The sequence below is a fragment of the Primulina eburnea genome, chromosome 14, assembly GCF_022965805.1.
Source record: "Primulina eburnea isolate SZY01 chromosome 14, ASM2296580v1, whole genome shotgun sequence".
Taxonomy (NCBI): domain Eukaryota; kingdom Viridiplantae; phylum Streptophyta; class Magnoliopsida; order Lamiales; family Gesneriaceae; genus Primulina; species Primulina eburnea.
Window position 1 is genome coordinate 33,303,782 of NC_133114.1, and position 18,945 is coordinate 33,322,726.

General features: G+C 38.1%; 2 protein-coding genes across 2 annotated transcripts; both read right to left on the bottom strand.

Moving 5' to 3' along the window:
• Positions 1 to 2,742: 2,742 nt before the first annotated feature.
• Positions 2,743 to 15,910, bottom strand: LOC140812676 (protein CHROMATIN REMODELING 4). The gene is given in 13 exon segments (XM_073171013.1): positions 2,743 to 4,799; positions 4,881 to 5,541; positions 6,404 to 6,486; positions 7,421 to 7,535; positions 8,157 to 8,314; positions 8,803 to 10,596; positions 10,599 to 11,011; positions 11,014 to 11,677; positions 11,807 to 11,911; positions 12,737 to 13,498; positions 13,600 to 13,701; positions 14,024 to 14,255; positions 15,355 to 15,910. Coding segments are annotated over 12 exon segments (6,975 nt in total). The 5' UTR covers positions 14,246 to 14,255; positions 15,355 to 15,910; the 3' UTR covers positions 2,743 to 2,903.
• A 638-nt stretch (positions 15,911 to 16,548) lies between these two features.
• Positions 16,549 to 16,989, bottom strand: LOC140811382 (uncharacterized mitochondrial protein AtMg00240-like). The gene has a single exon (XM_073169223.1). It carries the CDS (start codon positions 16,987 to 16,989, stop codon positions 16,549 to 16,551), a length of 441 nt encoding a protein of 146 aa, XP_073025324.1.
• Positions 16,990 to 18,945: the final 1,956 nt, after the last annotated feature.

An 18,945-nucleotide genomic window follows, 5' to 3' on the forward strand; every position in this document is an offset into this window, starting at 1 on the left:
TAAAACTTTAAAATTTCGGATCTGAGGTATGCATGTTTTCGATTTTTACAAGAAAAATAAATAGTCGAGTACAATCTTCTTTCTACTCTTTTCTTGTATTGTCATACGATTTAAAAGCACTGTGAGGAGTCGACTGTATACGGGAGGGAATCCCAACCACGACGTACCCTTACGCGGTGGGGGACATAACCGCTATACGGCCTCGCCCCCTTAGAGGAGTAAAAATTAGGGACTGACGTCAGTAAACCGTAGAAAGTAGATGAGTCGCAGTGCAGTGTCAATGTTATGCATGTTCATGAAGTAGTATGAAAATTTAAGTGTTTCGAATTTATGCATGTTGTATTATTGTGCTCGATTTTCCCCCATTTACTGAGTATTCCCAAATACTCACTCCCCTTACAACCCTTCCCAGATAAGCCCGAAGAACAGGTCGAGGACGAGGAGTCCGAACAATTCTGGGGATGGTGATGATTCAAGAGTCTAGATAGAGTTTAAGTTTATTATTGTTGTTATGCAGTTTACGCTTCCGCATTGAATTCTGTCTTTTAAGTTATTTCGATATTGTAAAGACAAATTTATTGAGATTATGATTTATAAACTGGAATCGGTTTAAACTGTGCTACGAAAGGCTTGTCGTTTTAAATTGTGTGATTGTAAACGACGTCGGTGCCAACTCCGAGTTTCGGGGCGTGACAATTTGAATGTGCATTTCTTTACAAATGTGGATTTATTTATTATTATTAAAACTTATTTAACAAAAAATTAGTAGTTAACAATGTTAGTCTACGAAAGACCGATATATAGAATTTATTATCAATGATATAGAATTGTAAAAATAAAAAGTAAAAAAAATTCTTTAAGAGGTTAAATTAAATATTATGAGATATATTTTACTATCGATATTAATATTTCATTTGTTTTAATATTGTTTATATGAGTTAGTCACATTGATTTTAAATTGATAATAATTTGTCTTTAATATGCTTCGCTTTTGTATATTATGATTTATACATTGATAAAATCCATAATTTGGTTGATTTTTAGGTTATTATGTTTTATACGTGGATACAGCTAGCAATGAGTTCACATCTCCTTGTGATTTCGAGTAACATTTATTCTTATTCGGACTTACCCTAGTTAGTCTCATTCCTTTCATCAACACCTTGATCAAAACTCATTTCTGATTGCACCCATCAGATCATGATAAGAGCGTCTAGTAGCATCGCCCCATGATCCCCTAGGTATCACTGATAGTGCTTGCAAGAACCTTTAGTCCTGGTTAGCGTACAGTATGGTCCCTTCAGCACATATATCCCGATCGAATCTGCAACTATTGGTATATCGAGAGTTGCATATGAATTCGATAATGATACGATTTATCTTTGAGTACTAATAGTGGCATGATATGTGCAACTAGGAAAACACCTTTCCCTAAAGCCAATTTCTTGTTCTGACCAGAGACTCCTTGCACTATTAACTAATCAGATCACATTTGCTCCTACGTATTTCGAAACTACATCCAACCTCACAACCTGATGACCCTCGATAGAGTCGGTAAACGGATCAAAGTACATGCTAGTACGTATAGTTCATACATTGTCCCGGGTCAAAAGACTAATGATGTACAACCATAACTGCGGACTATTCTATTCGATAAGTGAGAACTACTTGGACAGTCCGATGGAGGGTTTTTCAGTGCATCATCACATGATCACCCATCCATGTAAATGGACATCTTCATGCCCTTGCTAATGAAACATGGCGTTTACACCACAAATGCTAGTTTCAAGCTCGAGCGACCTTTCTCCTTGTTTTAGGCGGCTGATTCTACTAGGAACCTGTTTAGAATATACGGTACACTTCCTAACGAGTTTCATGATCTTACGTTGCGACGCAAACCTCATTGTACCTATTGTATATTCAAAGACTTTATTTATGCAGCTTGCATAAGTATACAGATAAAATATAATGTCATAATCGAATAAAATCGTAAAATATTATTAAAATAAAGATTGTTTTATATTAGAGTCAATAAAACATGAGCCACAAGTTGGCTTGTTGAGCACCTACTCTAATAGTTGCAATTGTTGACTTAATGAATTCTATTAAGTGAGGAGAAGAGAGTGACCGATTACATGACCAACTGGTGGGAGTAAAAATACACGAGAGTTATGAAGAATGAGGCAGATCAATTCGGTACATTCAGAAACAGATGCAAGTGCGAGAAGTGGGAGCGGTAAAAACAAAGAAGGCAGAAGAAATTTGATAAAGAAAGTGTATGTTCCTTTTGTGTTCTTTGTTGTAAAGATCTTGTATCTACAAAACACCTGTGAGCATCAATAAAGTATTTGGGTTTTCCCATGGATGTAGATTATTCATGGTTGAACCACGTAATTAGCTCGTGTGCTTATTTTCTTTCTTGCATGCATGTGTGTTCTGGGCTCTATTTGATTGCATTGAAATTTTTCCTGTTCGACTGTTGATGCATTGTTTAATAAGGATGCAACTGGTTCATTGATCATCTAATTGATTTAGAATTAACCCTAACAAGTGACATCGTCTGTGAGAATTGAATCCACGATCGAACAATAAATCAAGAAGATTGGTTTTATTTTCATCACCACAAACCACAAGTGTTACCAGTCTCGACAAGCCTTTTTAAATTCAACAGCTACCATTGCACATCACTGGATCTTCATGTGTAGTGTGTGTATTCGTTAGAGTTAATGGATAGATACCTGGTATGGCAATACGATACGATGCAATACACAGTAAATAATGTTGAAGTTCCTCTATATTCATGACATTCAAAAGTGCACTACAAAAATAAGTTCTCACTGGGTCGCCTGACAAATAAAAAGAACCAGAACTCCAATCAACTACCGGCATCCATCTAATCTGGATCAGCTGACAGCACCTTTAGAAGATATCACTTCCTCAGCTTACTGTTGTGTCTGCAAAGCATCTGACTGTGTTTTGTTGGAATCCCCACTACTGCACAGCTCTTCTACAGCAGATTATACCTCCTTGGCTTCCCGTTCTGTTCCTTGTTGATCAACAGAACTTGACTTTGCAACCAAGCTATTAATGGAGGGTGTGCCAGGAGGTGGACCAGGTGCAACACGAGAGCCAGCCAATTCCGGGACTTCAGGTGAAGGAGACAAGCATACAACAGCTTTCTTTAAAGCAGTTGGCATCACGGATGAGGAAAAAGGATTGATTTTGTCATCAAGAGGAGGCAAGTTAAGATTACCATCAATCCAGGGGAATCCTGAAGCCTCTGACTTAGGGAGCTCCAACATTCCTGCAACAGAAGTTGACCCAATATGTTCTATATCATGGTTAGCAGGGAAGCTATTAACAATACCCTGAGAGGACTTATTAGGTGTATGCAACCTCTTCTTCTTCTTTCTATTCTTCTTCAGACCACTCAGAGGATCCATGGGCTTCAGGGGAGGTGGACCAGGAACAAGAAATGGAGGTATTTTGGAAGAACCTTCCCCATACAAAACTCTGACAGATTGTGCTACTGCAGACACTGCAGGAGGCAGCTCAGGTTCAAAGGCTTTACCAGGAGCATTCACGGCTTCTCGAAGCCAGTGAGGTAAATTGTCTTTTGGAGAAGTACATCTAGCAACTTCTTCCTTCCCCTTTGACTCAGAATAACTTCGAACTTTCCCACAGTCAGTGACCTGAGGAGAACCACCAGGCTCACTGTTTCCCATGTTATGAAGGTCAGGCATCATCCTCATCCTAGTTGCATTCTTTAGTTTGTCCCTTTGCTGCAATCCATGAGAATCCAAGTAAATCGATCCAAATGAGCTTAGAATAAAGGGTGACACATTATCAGTGCTGGAGGAAGCAACTGATCCCTGAATGGTTCCTCCAAAAAAGTCTCTGGAAAAAAAATTTGGGAACTTATCTGCACTCCAAGTTGGAAGTGCTGTATCAGATGGTTCTGATTGTTGTGCTCCAGACGCTAGACCACCAAGAGCAAGTCTCATGTCAGTTAGATGCGTTTGGAATTTCAAAGGATCGTTGTATTTTGTTCCGTGCAACACACGTGTCATCATCCCATCTGAACAAGCTCCGTGCAGTGCTCGTGCCATCATTCCTTCCGAAATTCCAGAAAACAGAGGATTCACAGATTTCAGGGGCTTGAGAGAGTTTGATCCCGGAAGTCTTGGCCCTTCAAAGATCTTGATTTCTTCTTCCTCCCATCTAGCTGACAAATCCTCAGAAGTTTTAAATTTTGAAAACTTCAACCTTGGATCACGTAGCATTGCCTCCCATCTTCCCTTTCCATGTCTACGAACACCTATCCATAGATGATCAAGTTCATCCTCCAACCAGATATCTATTTCAGACTTCTTCATCAGCAGGCCGTTTGATCCAGATCCAGTCCTTAGAATGATGTTCTCAAGAACCTTCCTATGGTTTTCAGGAAATGACGCAAATACTGATGGCATCTGGCTTGAGCCCAATGCTGGAGATAAATATTGTTCTTGTTGATTATACTTGGGTGGATCTGGTGGAAATTTGAGACTTGGAAACATGGGAAGATGAAGACCATGGACACCATCATTTGAGTCTGCAACTCTAGATCCCAGTGATAAGCTTGGGAACAAGTCAGGATTCATATTTGGCAAGTTTCCACCGGGAAGTGAATATCTAGGCATCTGCTTCTCATCAAACGGTAGTTTGGACAATAGCATTTTTTCTTGGAAATCAGAATTAATTGCACCAGGGTTTCTAGAATGATCCGCAGATGCTTTACCTTCCGGGACATTCAATGAATGCTGCAAATGAATGTTAAAAAGTTAAATAAATCAATAGTTTTTCAGGATTAAATTTATGCATGAGTGGTATGGACAACTCACAGAAGTGAATGGTAGATGCATATCCGAGACGTCACTCCATGGAAATCGAAAAGTTCCGGATGAAAAATCAGGAAATTTATACCGGGTTGGGATTGACTCATGACCATAAACAGTCATCTCATTCGACATGCCAGAGGGAGAACAAGTAGATGTCATTGGGAACTCAACTTCAAGCCCTTGCTTGGTTTGTCTTTGGTAGGATTTTGACATTTTCCTCTGCAGGGGATCCATTCTTTTCGGAGCATTTGGGGCACATAATCCTATTACTGGTGGTAAATTATGCCGCAAAATATCAATGGAGCATGTGTTCTGTAACTGGTCATTGGTCATTGAAGCTTCAGACATATATCGATCATTGGATATCACAGAAGGTTGCAGAATAAAATTAGATTTACGCTTGGACATTCTTCCCAGCTTCAGGTTTGAGTCAGTCATGCTATTTGGTTCCATCATTTGATCATGACTCTTATCTTCCAATTTGGTATCTGGAGTTTTTTCTTCAACAGGTTGAACTGACACCTCAATTTTTTTTCCTTCTTGAGAATGAAAAGGTGGAAACTGTGGCATCAACTCTAGCATGTACGATCCCTGAAGCTGTGCCAATGACCCCTTCATGTTCCTTTGGGCCAATCTTTCTTTTTGTCTAGAACGAAGCTTGGTACTGTTTAAACAAACAACACAACAGAAGTATATGATATATCACAATCTGGAGCAAAATAAGAGAGTCAACCACTGTTTTCAAATCTGTGGCACCAAAAGTGGAAATAGCATGTAGTATATCTGTGCAGTTACCGTGCAAAATACGACTATAGAGCTAACAGTCAAAATTCATGAATTTTAACCTGTAATCACAGAAATATGTGATGCAATCTCCAATAACAATCAAGAGAGAATACATAAGAATCCACAATTCACGAAAATACACTTTGTCAGTTTCAAATTTGTAATGACAACTTTTATTCTGTATAGTAGTTTCATTTTGCGTATTGTAGCTCAAATGGAACTCCATAAATATTTTCAAATCAGTAAATCAACTACTTAGTATAAAATGCATGCCAAAAGACTTGCACCAATAAAGCTCATTTTCCTTTTCGGGGATAGGAGTTTAATTTTTAGAATTGGCTTAATTGTCTTCAGACGGCGATAGAAAGTAAGAGGTTATTCAATTTATTGATTGGGTTCACAACAAAGGGAAATTCGTTATCTGGAGTGTGTGATAAAGACAAGATACTCCAGTTCATTTCGGATTTTTTTTGTTTGGGAAATCTTCCTAAATTCATTATCTGGAGTGTGATAAAGACATGATATTCCAGTTCATTTCGGATTTTCCTAAATTCATTATCTGAAGTGTGTGATTAAGACATGATATTCCAGTTCATTTCGGATTTTCCTAAATTCATTATCTGAAGTGTGTGATTAAGACATGATATTCCAGTTCATTTCGGATTTTTTTGTTTGGGAAATCTTCCTAGTGCTAGAAAAGTCAACTACAAAATGTGAAATTAAATTTAAGTGCAACTCACTATTTTTCTTTAAGAGCTCGTCCAGCTGGTGTGTACTCCCGCTCAGGCTCTGGTTCAGGCTCTGGTTCTTCCCCAGTAACATTCTTATCACGTTACAATAAATACCATTAAGATATGACTAAATCTACTAAAAATCTCAGTCCAACATAAAACATTGACACAATGAAAGTTATTATATGACATCAACATTTTCTAACAGAAGGTAAATAGAAGGTGAACTAATGCTGATTAAATTGAGGCTATCAGACAACCTCACAATTTTCAATTTGCAACATTTTGTTTTACTTTTCTTTTTTAATCAAAACAGTAAGTCCAAATAAGGTTAGTGAACAGAAACACAAACCTAAACAAGACCTGAACCAGAACAAAACTTCTCAGAAAAGACAACACAAAGAAGAAGTATCACCGTCTCCTAAAAAAATAAAACCAAGACAAAATAGTTTTCAAAGTGCACTAATGTCTAATTGAGGAATTTCTCTGTAGAAATAATAAAGATCTCAATCCACAAATTCCCAGTTTGGATGGCATTCTGGAAGCTGCTCAATTGAAAAAAAGCTACAAGCCTATAATATATCGAAACATATGCAAAGCAAGGGTTAATCAAATACCATCATAAAGATAACTCACAGACAGTGAACTTTTACAAATACTGTAAATTTGTCCAAAGATGACAGTACAAATGTAACAAAATTTCTAGAATTTTAAATAAACATGACGTCCATGTGCAGAGGTTGTGAACTTGTACAACTACTGTAAATTTGTCAAAAGATGACAAAGCATACACGTATTAGAATATTAAGAATTTTAAATAAATATGATGTCTATGTGCAGAGGTTTACTTTAATACTTCCAAAGCATTAATAAAGAACTCGGGTTTCAAAACACATAAAAAATGGCAAGTTCCCAACAGAGGTGGTAGACCGATGGTGAACAGATAGAAAGAAACATTATAGTTATAATTATATGATAAATAGATGAATTGATAGAAAAAAGGGTGAAAAGAGAAAGAGGGAGTACTCCAGTCAGTGCTTCAATAGGATGAGCGACATATGCCTCCCTATATGAAACAGCTTTTCTCTGACGTTTTCCTCGACCAAGAGCTGCTTCCTCCTCATTTTGATATTTCTCCCATCTATAAAATCCATGAGCAACAACTAAGACATGATCTATCTCCAAGTTTCTTATCAAAAAAAAAAAGACATGATCTATCTCACAATTTAGGGAAATTTAATTTATAAACTTTCTACAGTCGCATCTACACATGCCACAAAATTATATAGATATTTTCAGCGGTACTTATAATTTATAAAGGCTATAACATTGTCAATGAAAAAAGGATAAGAATCAAACTCGTACAGGAAACCACAGAAATCCATCTTCACTTATAATTTATAAAGGCTATAACATTGTCAATGAAGAAAGGATAAGAATCAAACTCGTACAGGAAACAACAGAAATCCATCTTCTTTCGGTGTTGTCACAGCTGAATATTCATATTACTAGTGACAAAGTTAACCCAACACATAAAGCACCCCCAAGGATAGATAGTTTTTCTTTTTATCCCTAAACAAATGCAATTCACGTGGCTCCCATTATTAATTTATATGAAGCTCAGAAATTTCTCTCTAAAGCCTCACTTCATTAATATCTCTACTAAATTCAAAACAGTTTTTCTGTTAAAGTATGAGATGCAGAGGTTTTATTAGCATGAGGCAAAATGATCAAATAGGTGAGACAAGATAGAATTCCCCACCTAACTCGCAGTAGCCTATCCCATTCATTCTCTTCAATGACGCCAACAGAAATATCGTCTTTATTTTCAAAACTTGGTAGAGTCGTGTCTTTATTAGTCACATGTCCTGACACCATTCCAGCTTGTTCTTCTGTGGACTCATCATTCCATTCGAGTGACTGAGAGGAAAAAGGAGAGAGTGAGAAACAACGGTACCAGTTAAATCAAAACTCCATTTCCCGTGATTAGAGAGGCAATCCTAGTAAGTGAGTTCTTTTCAAGAGCACTTTCAGCATTGATCCAAAAACTATGAAATGAGTCAAATGACACGCGATTTATTCACATTTATTAAAGAAAGCATAAACTGTGAAACGTATCAACATTGACAAATGATTGAAGAAAGAGGAGGAGAAATGCGATAGCAGAAGGAAGAAAATCATTATTTTCAATATGATGCCCAAGTACCATAAGAGTATCCAACGTAATGATCCAATTCATTTACCTAACTCGGTAATAAAGTTATATCCTAACATATGTGATGAAGTGCATATACTCAATCGAAACAGTAATGATTATATTTTAGACATAAATTGGAAATCTTGTTTTACAGATATAAATACTAGATAAAAAACCTAACAGGGTCATAAAATCAGAAAACAGTTGTCACCTTCACCGAACCAAGCATGTCATTCTCCAGCTCGATTTCAGTATTATCATCGGCTGAATCAGACTGCAGGTCTGAGCGGTCCAACAATTTCAAAATGGCATTTTCATCCCATGTGATCGTATTGCTGCAATCAGCACATTTGTCTTTGTATACATCCCCAAGACCACCAGTCCTCCTATTATTATGATCTATTTCTGTAAGTGAATCATCTTTATTGATGTGTATGTCACCATCTTTTCCGATAATCGAAGATGAATCACTAAAAAGTTCTTCTGTGCCCCATTTTAAGATGTCTTCCACCTCCTTTTGTGACCCAGACTTGTTCACAAAGAGTTGGTCTAACATTAGCTTTTTCTTTGCAAGCTGCAATATACGCTCTTCAACACTAGCACGGACAACAAGCCTGTACACGAGAAGTCGCTTTGACTGCCCTATTCGATGCGCTCGGTTCATAGCTTGGATATCTGCATGTGGATTGAAATCTGAATCATAGATAATTACAGTATCAGCAGTTGCCAAGTTAATGCCAAGGCCACACGAGCGCGTAGATAAAAGAAACACAAATCTACTCTTGTCTTGATTGAAACGTGTTATTGCCGCTTGCCGATTGGCTACAGGAACAGAGCCATCAACTCTCTCATATGTCTTAGGCCCAAATTCAATAGTCAGGTAATCCTCAAGGATATCAAGTAACTTGGTCATCTGTGAAAAGATAAGGACTCTATGATCTTCTTTGTGTAACAATTTAAGCATAGAATGCAGCAGAGTCAGCTTAGCTGAAGCTTTTATTCGCATTTCGTGAAGAAATTCCAATGATCCAGATTCAGGCTCAGTGCCTGGTATGAGATAAGGATGATTGCAAACCTTCCTCAACTGCATCACAATATTCAGCATCGATTGTTGCGGAACCCCTTTACCTATGTTGCGCAATATTTGGTAGTTTTTTGTGAGCATGGCACGGTAATATTCTGCCTGAATTGATGATAACTCGACAGGAACCACTCGTTCAGTCTTAGGGGGAATATTCTGCATGGCATCCTTTTTAAGCCTGCGAAGCATGTGTGGAGCAACAAGTTTCTTCAGTTCCTCCACCTTTTCTGCGGTAGTTAGATCATTAAATTTCTCCTCAAATAAAGAAAGAGAAGGAAAAGAAGCTTGCTGCAGAAAATTGAGTAAATTGTACATCTCGCCAATGTTGTTCTGAAGAGGAGTGCCAGTCAACAGTACTCGATGGTGGAATGTAAATGTATTCAGTAAGCCAAATAGCTTACTGCCAGAATTTTTTAGACGGTGACCCTCATCAACCACAAGAACTTCCCAGGGAACTCCTCGTAGATATATGGAATCACATAAAACCATTTCATAAGTAGTTAAGAGAACATTAAATTTGTAAGCAGATGGTTTTTTTTTTCCATGGGGATCACAGGCATGCCATTCATATTGGCGAATTATGGCTCTAGCTTTCGTGTTCCCATGATATTCTACGGCATTGAGATGAGGAGCCCAAAGTGTAAATTCTGACATCCAGTTGGGCATTGTCGATAGAGGAACCAAAACCAGACAAGGAAGTCTAGCTTTAAATTCGAAATACAAAGATGAGACGAAAGCACAAGCTGACACCGTTTTTCCAAGCCCCATTTCATCAGCAAGTATCACATTTCTTGATTTATGCCAGCTTTTTCGTAACCAATTCAATGCTTCCAACTGATGTGGAAACAAAGAACCTCCAACTAGTTCTTTAGGCTGTTCCATGAGATTGATTACCTCACTTGGTGGGAAGTCATTTTGTCTCGTGTAGAGCCAAGCTTCGCACTCTCATTCTCCAAGGTTTGCTGTTCAAACCTCAAGAATCTATCAATTAAGTGAAATGATTTTGCAATAGCAGGTTCATCCATTCTTTCCCAAGTGCATTCATCATAAGGAAGACCTTTCCATTTTACGTATGCTTCTTTTGAACCAGCAATAGAGGACCGGGTAGCGATTACTCGATGTGGCATCTTCCATTGTTCCTCACATAGATTCACTGAAGCTGTACCATACTTTGACTTGTAATTCTCCAATTTTCGTCTGGCAAGAATTTTCAGCTCAGATTCGGGAATCCAGCTGTTATGAAGATGAGATTTCCCAACCCATTTCACCAAAAACTCAAACGAGACAGTGGTGGATCCAGCTTCAACCAAGCGAGACTCTAGGAATTTTTTTTTGGAGCAATGCCCAATCCTGTGACCTTTTTTTCCTCCTTTGTGCTTCCATTTTCATCCAAATATTGTGTTAGAAAGTTCTTTAAAGTTCCAGAGGTGTGACTGTCCTTCAAACCACCATTAGTGTGACAAGTCTCCAAGATTGTCATACTCTTCTCAACCTCCGAAACCACCTCATCAGTTGGTGCACCGACATACAATTTACTGCCTCTATCTTTATTGTTATCCAGCACCATGGAATCAGAACCTTTAGTGTCTCTTCTCAAAGAATCTGTCAAACTTTTCTCTTTACATTCTTTGGCTGCTGATCTTCTGTAAACCTGTAGCTTGCCTTTATTCATATTAGTTTTTAAGTTTCTTGCTCCATCGGAACAGCTGGCAAAATTCTGATGGTCCTCTCCTGAGTTTCCGTCACCAACCGCATCCAAATGCATCTCACAGCTGGGAATTTCCTTTGATAGTTTACTTGGATCTTCTGCAACAAATGCCTTCCCTAAAAGGAGCTCCTTTGCATCCAATCGCATCTCAGCGCAGGGATTTTCCTCAGACAGTGTACTTAGATCTTCTGAAACCAACGATTCACCTAAAAGTGCCTCATTTTTGTTGATCACCGCAGCACCACAAACAAAATCTCTGTTATCAACTTTAACTCGACAACCAACTACCCGATCCACCTGATAAGTTAAAAATGATGAACAAGATTTAACATATAACATAAATAAAACTTTTAAATTAAAGGCACGGTTCAACAAGTACTTCAAAACAACATCATGGTCTTAAGAAGAAGTCCAATCAACACATACCTGCTGGATTTCAAGAACATGCTCTTCATCTGCTGCATGTTCAACTGTAATTTTTTCTGCTTCCTGTGTTTCAAGTGAATAAGGGGCTGCTTCCGTAGGAACCACCTGTATACAACCAATTCAAATCATGGAAACAATAATATTCATGATAGCGCAACAGAAAAAGATCGGACTACAATATCAAAATGTATAGAAAAGGCATCATAAACAACCAACCACAGAGCTTCCGGTGTAGAAGATGAGAGGAAATTCACAAGATGCGATATAGATTATATAGAGACAGCAACCACAGCAATAATAATGGAAAGATCCCGCAGAAATGAAGGTCTAAATATGGCACAACAAAAGAAGAGACTTCACTAGACCGATCAAATATAAACTAGATTGATGAGCGATTTGACATAACTAATATACCACCCAACTGATTTGGTCCTATCCAATTTAGGTTTAAGCAATCCATCACAAAATGAGATCTGGAGCCTGAATTTACTTGCTGCTAATTGACCAAACTCTTTGGCTCTCTTCTACGACAAATGATGAAAAACCGCTTCAGGACATTAATCTCACAATTCACAATAGATTTTTGATCATTTTCTGACACAACAACAAAGAAAATATCCCTTCACCTACATCACCAAGTTATACTTTTAACGAAAGCTTCATTCTTGTAAACATTGTATAGTGGGTAATTTCGTGAAGGAAAAAAAACATGGGTGCAAAACTCCAGTTATCGATATCACAATATCAAGCAAATAACAACATACATAAGCAGTGGTACCTTCCTAACAATACCTTAAAATTTTAAGGGTATTTCAGTAATTAAAAGTGAAAATGTTCAAATTAAAGATTTTCAGCATCAGATGCCATCAAGCTAAAATTTAAAAAAATAACCTCATATTGTTAAGAACAAACAAGAAGGAAGTTCAGGACCTCATCCATTGGTAGGATATCAATGACATCTTCGCCTCCATCCCGATTTAGTGAAGTTGAATTAGCCTTGTGGACAATTATTTTACACTGTCCCTTGGATTTTGAAGCTCCTGGGTGTGTGGCACTCCCTTGACCTTTTCCGGGACCAGATTTGGCCTTGCCAACTATATGTTTCTTCTCATTATCATGAGAGTAAGCTCTATGCTTTCTTTTTCGGGCAGCTCGAGTGGCAGCTTCCAATGCAAGGACAGGTTTGTTTTCAGGAGATATTTTTTCAGTTGATGCTTGAGGTTTCATCTCAGAAGATTCCACATCCGCAGTTGATTTTTTTTTCTTCGACGAGGACAAGGATCCTTCAGCAGGAATTGCTGGCTTCTCTGCTTGTTTATGAGAACGAGATCCATCTAGTTTCTTATCAATGCCACCAAAAGAAGAACAATCATCCATTGAACTATCTTGAACCATATGATTCTGATGGTTATTGTGCACACAATTGGAGGAACTGTCCAAATGTTCAACTATTTGGCCAAGATGAGACAAGGATGATTTTCCTTTATCTGAACTGTGTTTCTTCCCAACTGCAGAACTTTCAAATGTTTTAGTAAATTTGTCAGTTGCAGATGATTCAGTTTCAGTTTTTGACTTTCGAATTGTTATCTTAGTTCGTGCTCTTTTTGAAACTGGATCCAGATGGTTCACAGACTCCAGTGAAGCATGTCTCTGACAACACATTGGGCATTCCCACTTTCCCGATGGAATACGCTTGAGGAGATAATTAATAAATGACGCGTTATTGCATGTAAATGAAAAATAAGAATCCCTATACAGACATTGTCAAGATAACAAAAACAAAGCAAACATACCTTCAGAACAGGATCTAAACACTCAAGATGATACGTGCAGGGGCAGCTATCACAACACAGCAGCTTTCCACCAAGTTCACAAATTACACACTCGTAATAATACTGAGATTAGAAAATGTGAGTCACATGTCATAAGCAGCCCACAAGCTCTCACATATTCTAGCATCCAAGTCTAATTAGTGCCATTAATACATAAGAGCGACATGAGTCAAGGAAACTAAGATAAATAGCTGGCAAACAAAACTAAGGTAAAAAAAATAAAAATAAAAAACAAAACAAGGACAATTAGCCAAATGGGGTGTTGAATCAAGTATGCAGTAATTTTCTTAAAACACATATTTCTCCATTTGGAAAGAACCAGTTAAATATTTCACTATCAGAATTGGAACCAAAAAGATAGAAAACATCGAATTCAAATACTCACCCCATCATTTCCTTTTCTCTTGCCAGAACATCCATCTAAACCAGCATTCTCTTTCAGTTCAAGCTTCGATAGTGTCGTGGATGGAAACTTCAATGACTTGTAACCTTTTTCTCTATCACCAGATTTAACTATACCCGCCGGAAGCTTTCTGCGTTTACGTTTTAACACCCAGTTTCTGTCAAGTATTGCACTAGGCTTTGAACTCTCTTTCTTCATTTCCATACACTAAGAACTGCACTGAGTATGTCAGAATGTAACAAACAGTAGAACGAAAGAGCTGAGGAAAGAAGCTTAAAAATTGAAAGTAAGTGCCATAATATCAGGTAGAAATTAGGTTAAGCATTAAGATCAGACTCCACTCATAAGCAATATGGTAGCAAGCAACAAAGTTATCAAGTAAATATTACAAGCTCAAAAGCCCCGAGCAAAAAAAAAAGCAAGTGGGGGAAGAAATAAATACTAGAAGTAAAATCCAACAAACAAATAACCGTGTTTAAACCAAAGTGATTATGGACTCAAAGATGATCCTTGAATGACAATTGTAGGAACTGAAAAGGCAATCAATCTACTGATCAATGCCAATATAAATTTATTAAATAGAGAGCAAGTTTTGTTTTATAATGACAAGCTATTTACAAGCCACTCATGCTTTTACGAATAGCTCTTGAGGCCAATATGATTCTCATTCTAAATTGATTTCCCTAAGAATCGTATATCACTCTGGCCAAGCTACCTTTTTCTTGATTTTTCCTGACTTAGAGCACCCACTGCCTTCACTTTTCAACCAAAGAGTTACCGAATAGATTTTATATGCTCTTTCATCACTATTCTTTTTCTCTAAATAAACTGCCACTAGAGGTTTATATGCTTCAACAAGAATAAGAAATAGCAACACAGACGATTGCAGATGTAGAAACTACGTCTAACTTCTTCAATTTCAATACATGGTCAAAGTTAAATCAAAATCTGTGCAGATTGCATATACAACACGCTTTTTTTCATGTAAACCTTTAGATGGACTGATTTATGTTTAAGATCATTACATGCAATACTGCGTTCTGTTCAAACTACTTCATCAGAAAACAATAAAAATTCTTAAAACAGAAACCCAAAACCGAAAGTCATTAATAAAGAAACATACAAAATGAAACATCAATATATAATTTATATACAATGAAAAGATAACTCAACTGCAACTTTAACCCATAACATGCAAATATAGAAGAGCGCCCACATGAAAAATGAGGTGCCAAATGCAAAAGATTCATCCCAACTTGGCAAGAAAATAGAAAGAAAAACATTGCCATAACAAAGTAATCATCCACCAAAACCTTGCTAATGGATCAAAACACCAACAAAAACTTGGAAACAGCACCAATCTGTCTTATTTCTTCATGCGCACAGAAGGATCGAAACAGAGGAAGCGGTGGAGCAAGGGAAAAGGGCATTAGGTTACACGAGTACGGGAGAAAGGAGAATAAGAGAGAGAGAGAGAGAGAGTACACGGGGCAGGGCAGGCACTTGAGTCTTGAAATAAATAGATAGAGAGAGAAAGTTAATGAATCGTATCGTGTGTTGTGCGAGAATGAGATTAGCAATACATTACAATACAAATACGGATTCGCCGGGTTCATTGGACTTTGGGGCTACACACGCTGACATGTATGCTGTGGGAAGCGAGCCCAGACTTCGTCCACTCGGAATCCGACACGTGGAACTACCGGACGCCTGTCGCATCCCTCTCCTCTCACCCTCCTTCGTTTTTTGCGCTTCTTCCCTCTCATTCTTCCATGATAACCCATTCCCTCGGGTTTTCCTCTTTCAATTCCTTGCCGCTCCGTAACATGCAACGGTGAGCTGGTGGTGGAGAGTTGGATAATGCATATGATTCGCTCTGACTGCGTCTTTATTTAAACTTAAACCCACACGAACTGTAGATACGTACATATATATATATATATATAATATAAAAATAATATTCTTTACCATAACGGAACCCATGCTGAACTTAAATATCGTAATGGTACAGTGTTCACAATTAACATCAAATCTTTTCCAGATCATATGTATCTACAGTTAGTGTGATGGGTTTATGTTTAAATAAATATGAAGTAAGAGTGAATATATATATATATAGATTTGTGTTAAAATACAATTTGGGAGAAATAACCGTCAACTCCATTGCTAAAGAAAAATTGAGAAAAAATGAGTACAATACCTCTTCTTTTAAGCTCATAGGTATTTATACATTTCTAATTTGCAAAAACACACTTCTATTATAGATGCAAATCACGACTCTTGACACGCCCCACAAGCTTGTATATGTTTATTACATCAAGCTTGCTCAATAAATATCCATGATGTGTCTTCCCAATTGGGAGATATGTTGTTTAGTTCTCTCATGATATATAGGCTTAGCTCCTATGTGTATTGCTGTTGTCTAAGATTGTTGGCTTTGATGACCGTATCCCCATGTCCCCTAACAGACCTCTAATCCAAACAATCTTGCAAGTAGTGTTAGTCATTTATCTACATTCTGCTTCGACTGATAATCTAGACATTGTTCTCGGTTTCTTTGTCTTCCATGATATCAAGGAATTCCCCAACTTTATATGATAACCTGTAATAGATCTTCTGCTCATAGGACATGTGGCCCACTCTGAATCACAATAAACAACCAAAGAAAAAGAGCTCTGCGTTGACAGCAATAACCCAAGTCCAGGTGAGGATTTCAAGTACCACAAAACTCTCATTGTCGCATCCATATGAGATTCTTTCGGTGCTTGCATGAATTGACTTAGAGTTTGCTCTGCAAAACAAATGTATGGCCTTGTCACTGTTAGGTAAATGAACCGCCCAACTAGCCTTCGATAAGGGCTTGGATCCTGCATCAAAACATCACTTGAATCACCTTTACTCTTGCTGTCACCAAATTCTTTGGTTGTGAGCCTCAAATTTTGCTCCATCGGTATCACGTGCTTGGGCAGCTGATAGCCCAGCTTCTGAAATCAACTCTAAGGCATACTTTCTTTGACTCAAACAGATACCCTGTTTTGATCTAGCCACCTCAATTCCAAACGTAGATCCTTTACTTTTATCTTGGTACGCAAATATGATTAAGCTTTGAAATATCTTAAATGTCAACTTTCCCAAGGTGAAGAGAAACAATTTGCCAAATACCATTAGCTGCAAGTGCTGACAACTCTTGATCCGTAGCTACCTTTCCAACGAGGGTCAGTAATGGCCTCATGGTAGCTGGAAGGTTCACGAGTAGAAGATATCGAAGAAAGAAAGGCTTGGTAAGCATGAGAAAGATGAGAATAAGAGATAAAATTAGAAATAGGATGAGGAACCGAGGAAGAATGAGGTAAAGATGAGGAAACAAAATCTTTAGTCCAAACGGAAAACCGAGATGATCTGGTGGAATAACGAAGAGGGATAGATGGAATGGTGACAGGAGACGGAGGACTCGCAATCAGTGAAGGAGGATCATCAAAACATTGGACTACTGGAGGAGAAAAACGAGGATCAACATATTTAGGAGAAGAAAAGGGAAAAATATTCTCATGGAAACGTACGTCCCTAGAAAAAAAGAACCTATTGGAAGATAAATTGAGAATAGGCGTGGCGGGTTTGCCATCCACATCTCCGTCTCCGAATTTCATCCTCACCTCTATATCTGTCTCGATCCCCGTTTTTTCGGGTTTGGGCGAAACCGCGGAGATCAAATCGGAGATCCCTCTCCCCGTTTCGAGCTCCAAACCCGTAGGGAAAGTTGTTATCCTTAATTGAGAAGTTTATATCCTTTTTGTGAAGAAGAATAGCCTAAGAAGATACATGGGTGTGCACGAGGAGAAAATTTATCACCACGTGGCAGCACGGAAGCATAACAAAGGCAGCCGAGAACCTTAAGATGATCATAGGATGGAGGTCTGCCAAAGAGCATTTCATATGGGGTTTTTACATAACAGAGGTGTCGGAAGACGATTGATAAGGTAACAAGCGGTCAGAACACAATCATCCCAAAAATGATGGGGAAGAGAAGCTTGGAATTTCAATGTTTGGGTTATTTCGAGAAGATCATGATGTTTGAGCTCAACAAGACCATTTTGTTGTGGTGTATGACAATTTCATTCGATTTGAAGAAACATGTCCAAGACGTTGATGCCAAACAAGTTCTTTAGAAAACTTACAAGTAGTATCAGATGCATTAGAAACCAATGTATGATAGTAAGACTTCATGTTATTAACATCAGGATGATTCAAAATTTGTGGTGTTGGTTGTAGGCTGGAAGTATCTAGGTAGTACAAACGACGTCTCTCCTTACCAATCCCCGGAATCCTCCCACTCCGTAGGTCCTGAAATATAAAAAAATGAGAGAAAAATCGACAGAACAATGGTTTTCGATGGTAAACCGCGAGATAGAGAGCAAGTTATGATGGGAATCATGAAGACGAAGACATTGAACGATAGAATCGGTCATGGCCACAGAGCCCATATGAGAAACTCTGGTTGTGCTACCATTAGGCAATTTAACTAAACCATTGGAAGCGCTATAAGACCGAGAGTGGAGCAAGGTTCCATTTCGACCAACCGTGTGATCATTTGCCCCAGCATCAATAATCCATTCTAAGGGACAAGTAGAGGCAGAAGTATCATGATTACCTGCCATGTTTACCATGGGAGAGTGAGGAATATCAGAAGCTCGACTCTTGTCCAAAAGGTTCAATAACTCAGCATACTGCTCTGGTGTGAACACCAACAGAGGAAGTAGGTTTGGTAGTAAGGGGATTTCCAGACTCAGTACTGGAGAGGATTGCATTAACATGAGGCTTAACATTCTTGTTCCAAACTCTGTTAGATTTAGGATTATTATTCTTGCCCGATTCTTTTAACAAACAAAGAATTGTTCAAATTTCTT

Bases quoted from the DNA above. Each gene is read 5' to 3' on its own strand.
- LOC140811382 (XM_073169223.1), bottom strand. From the start codon at position 16,989: ATGGAGCAAAATTTGAGGCTCACAACCAAAGAATTTGGTGACAGCAAG.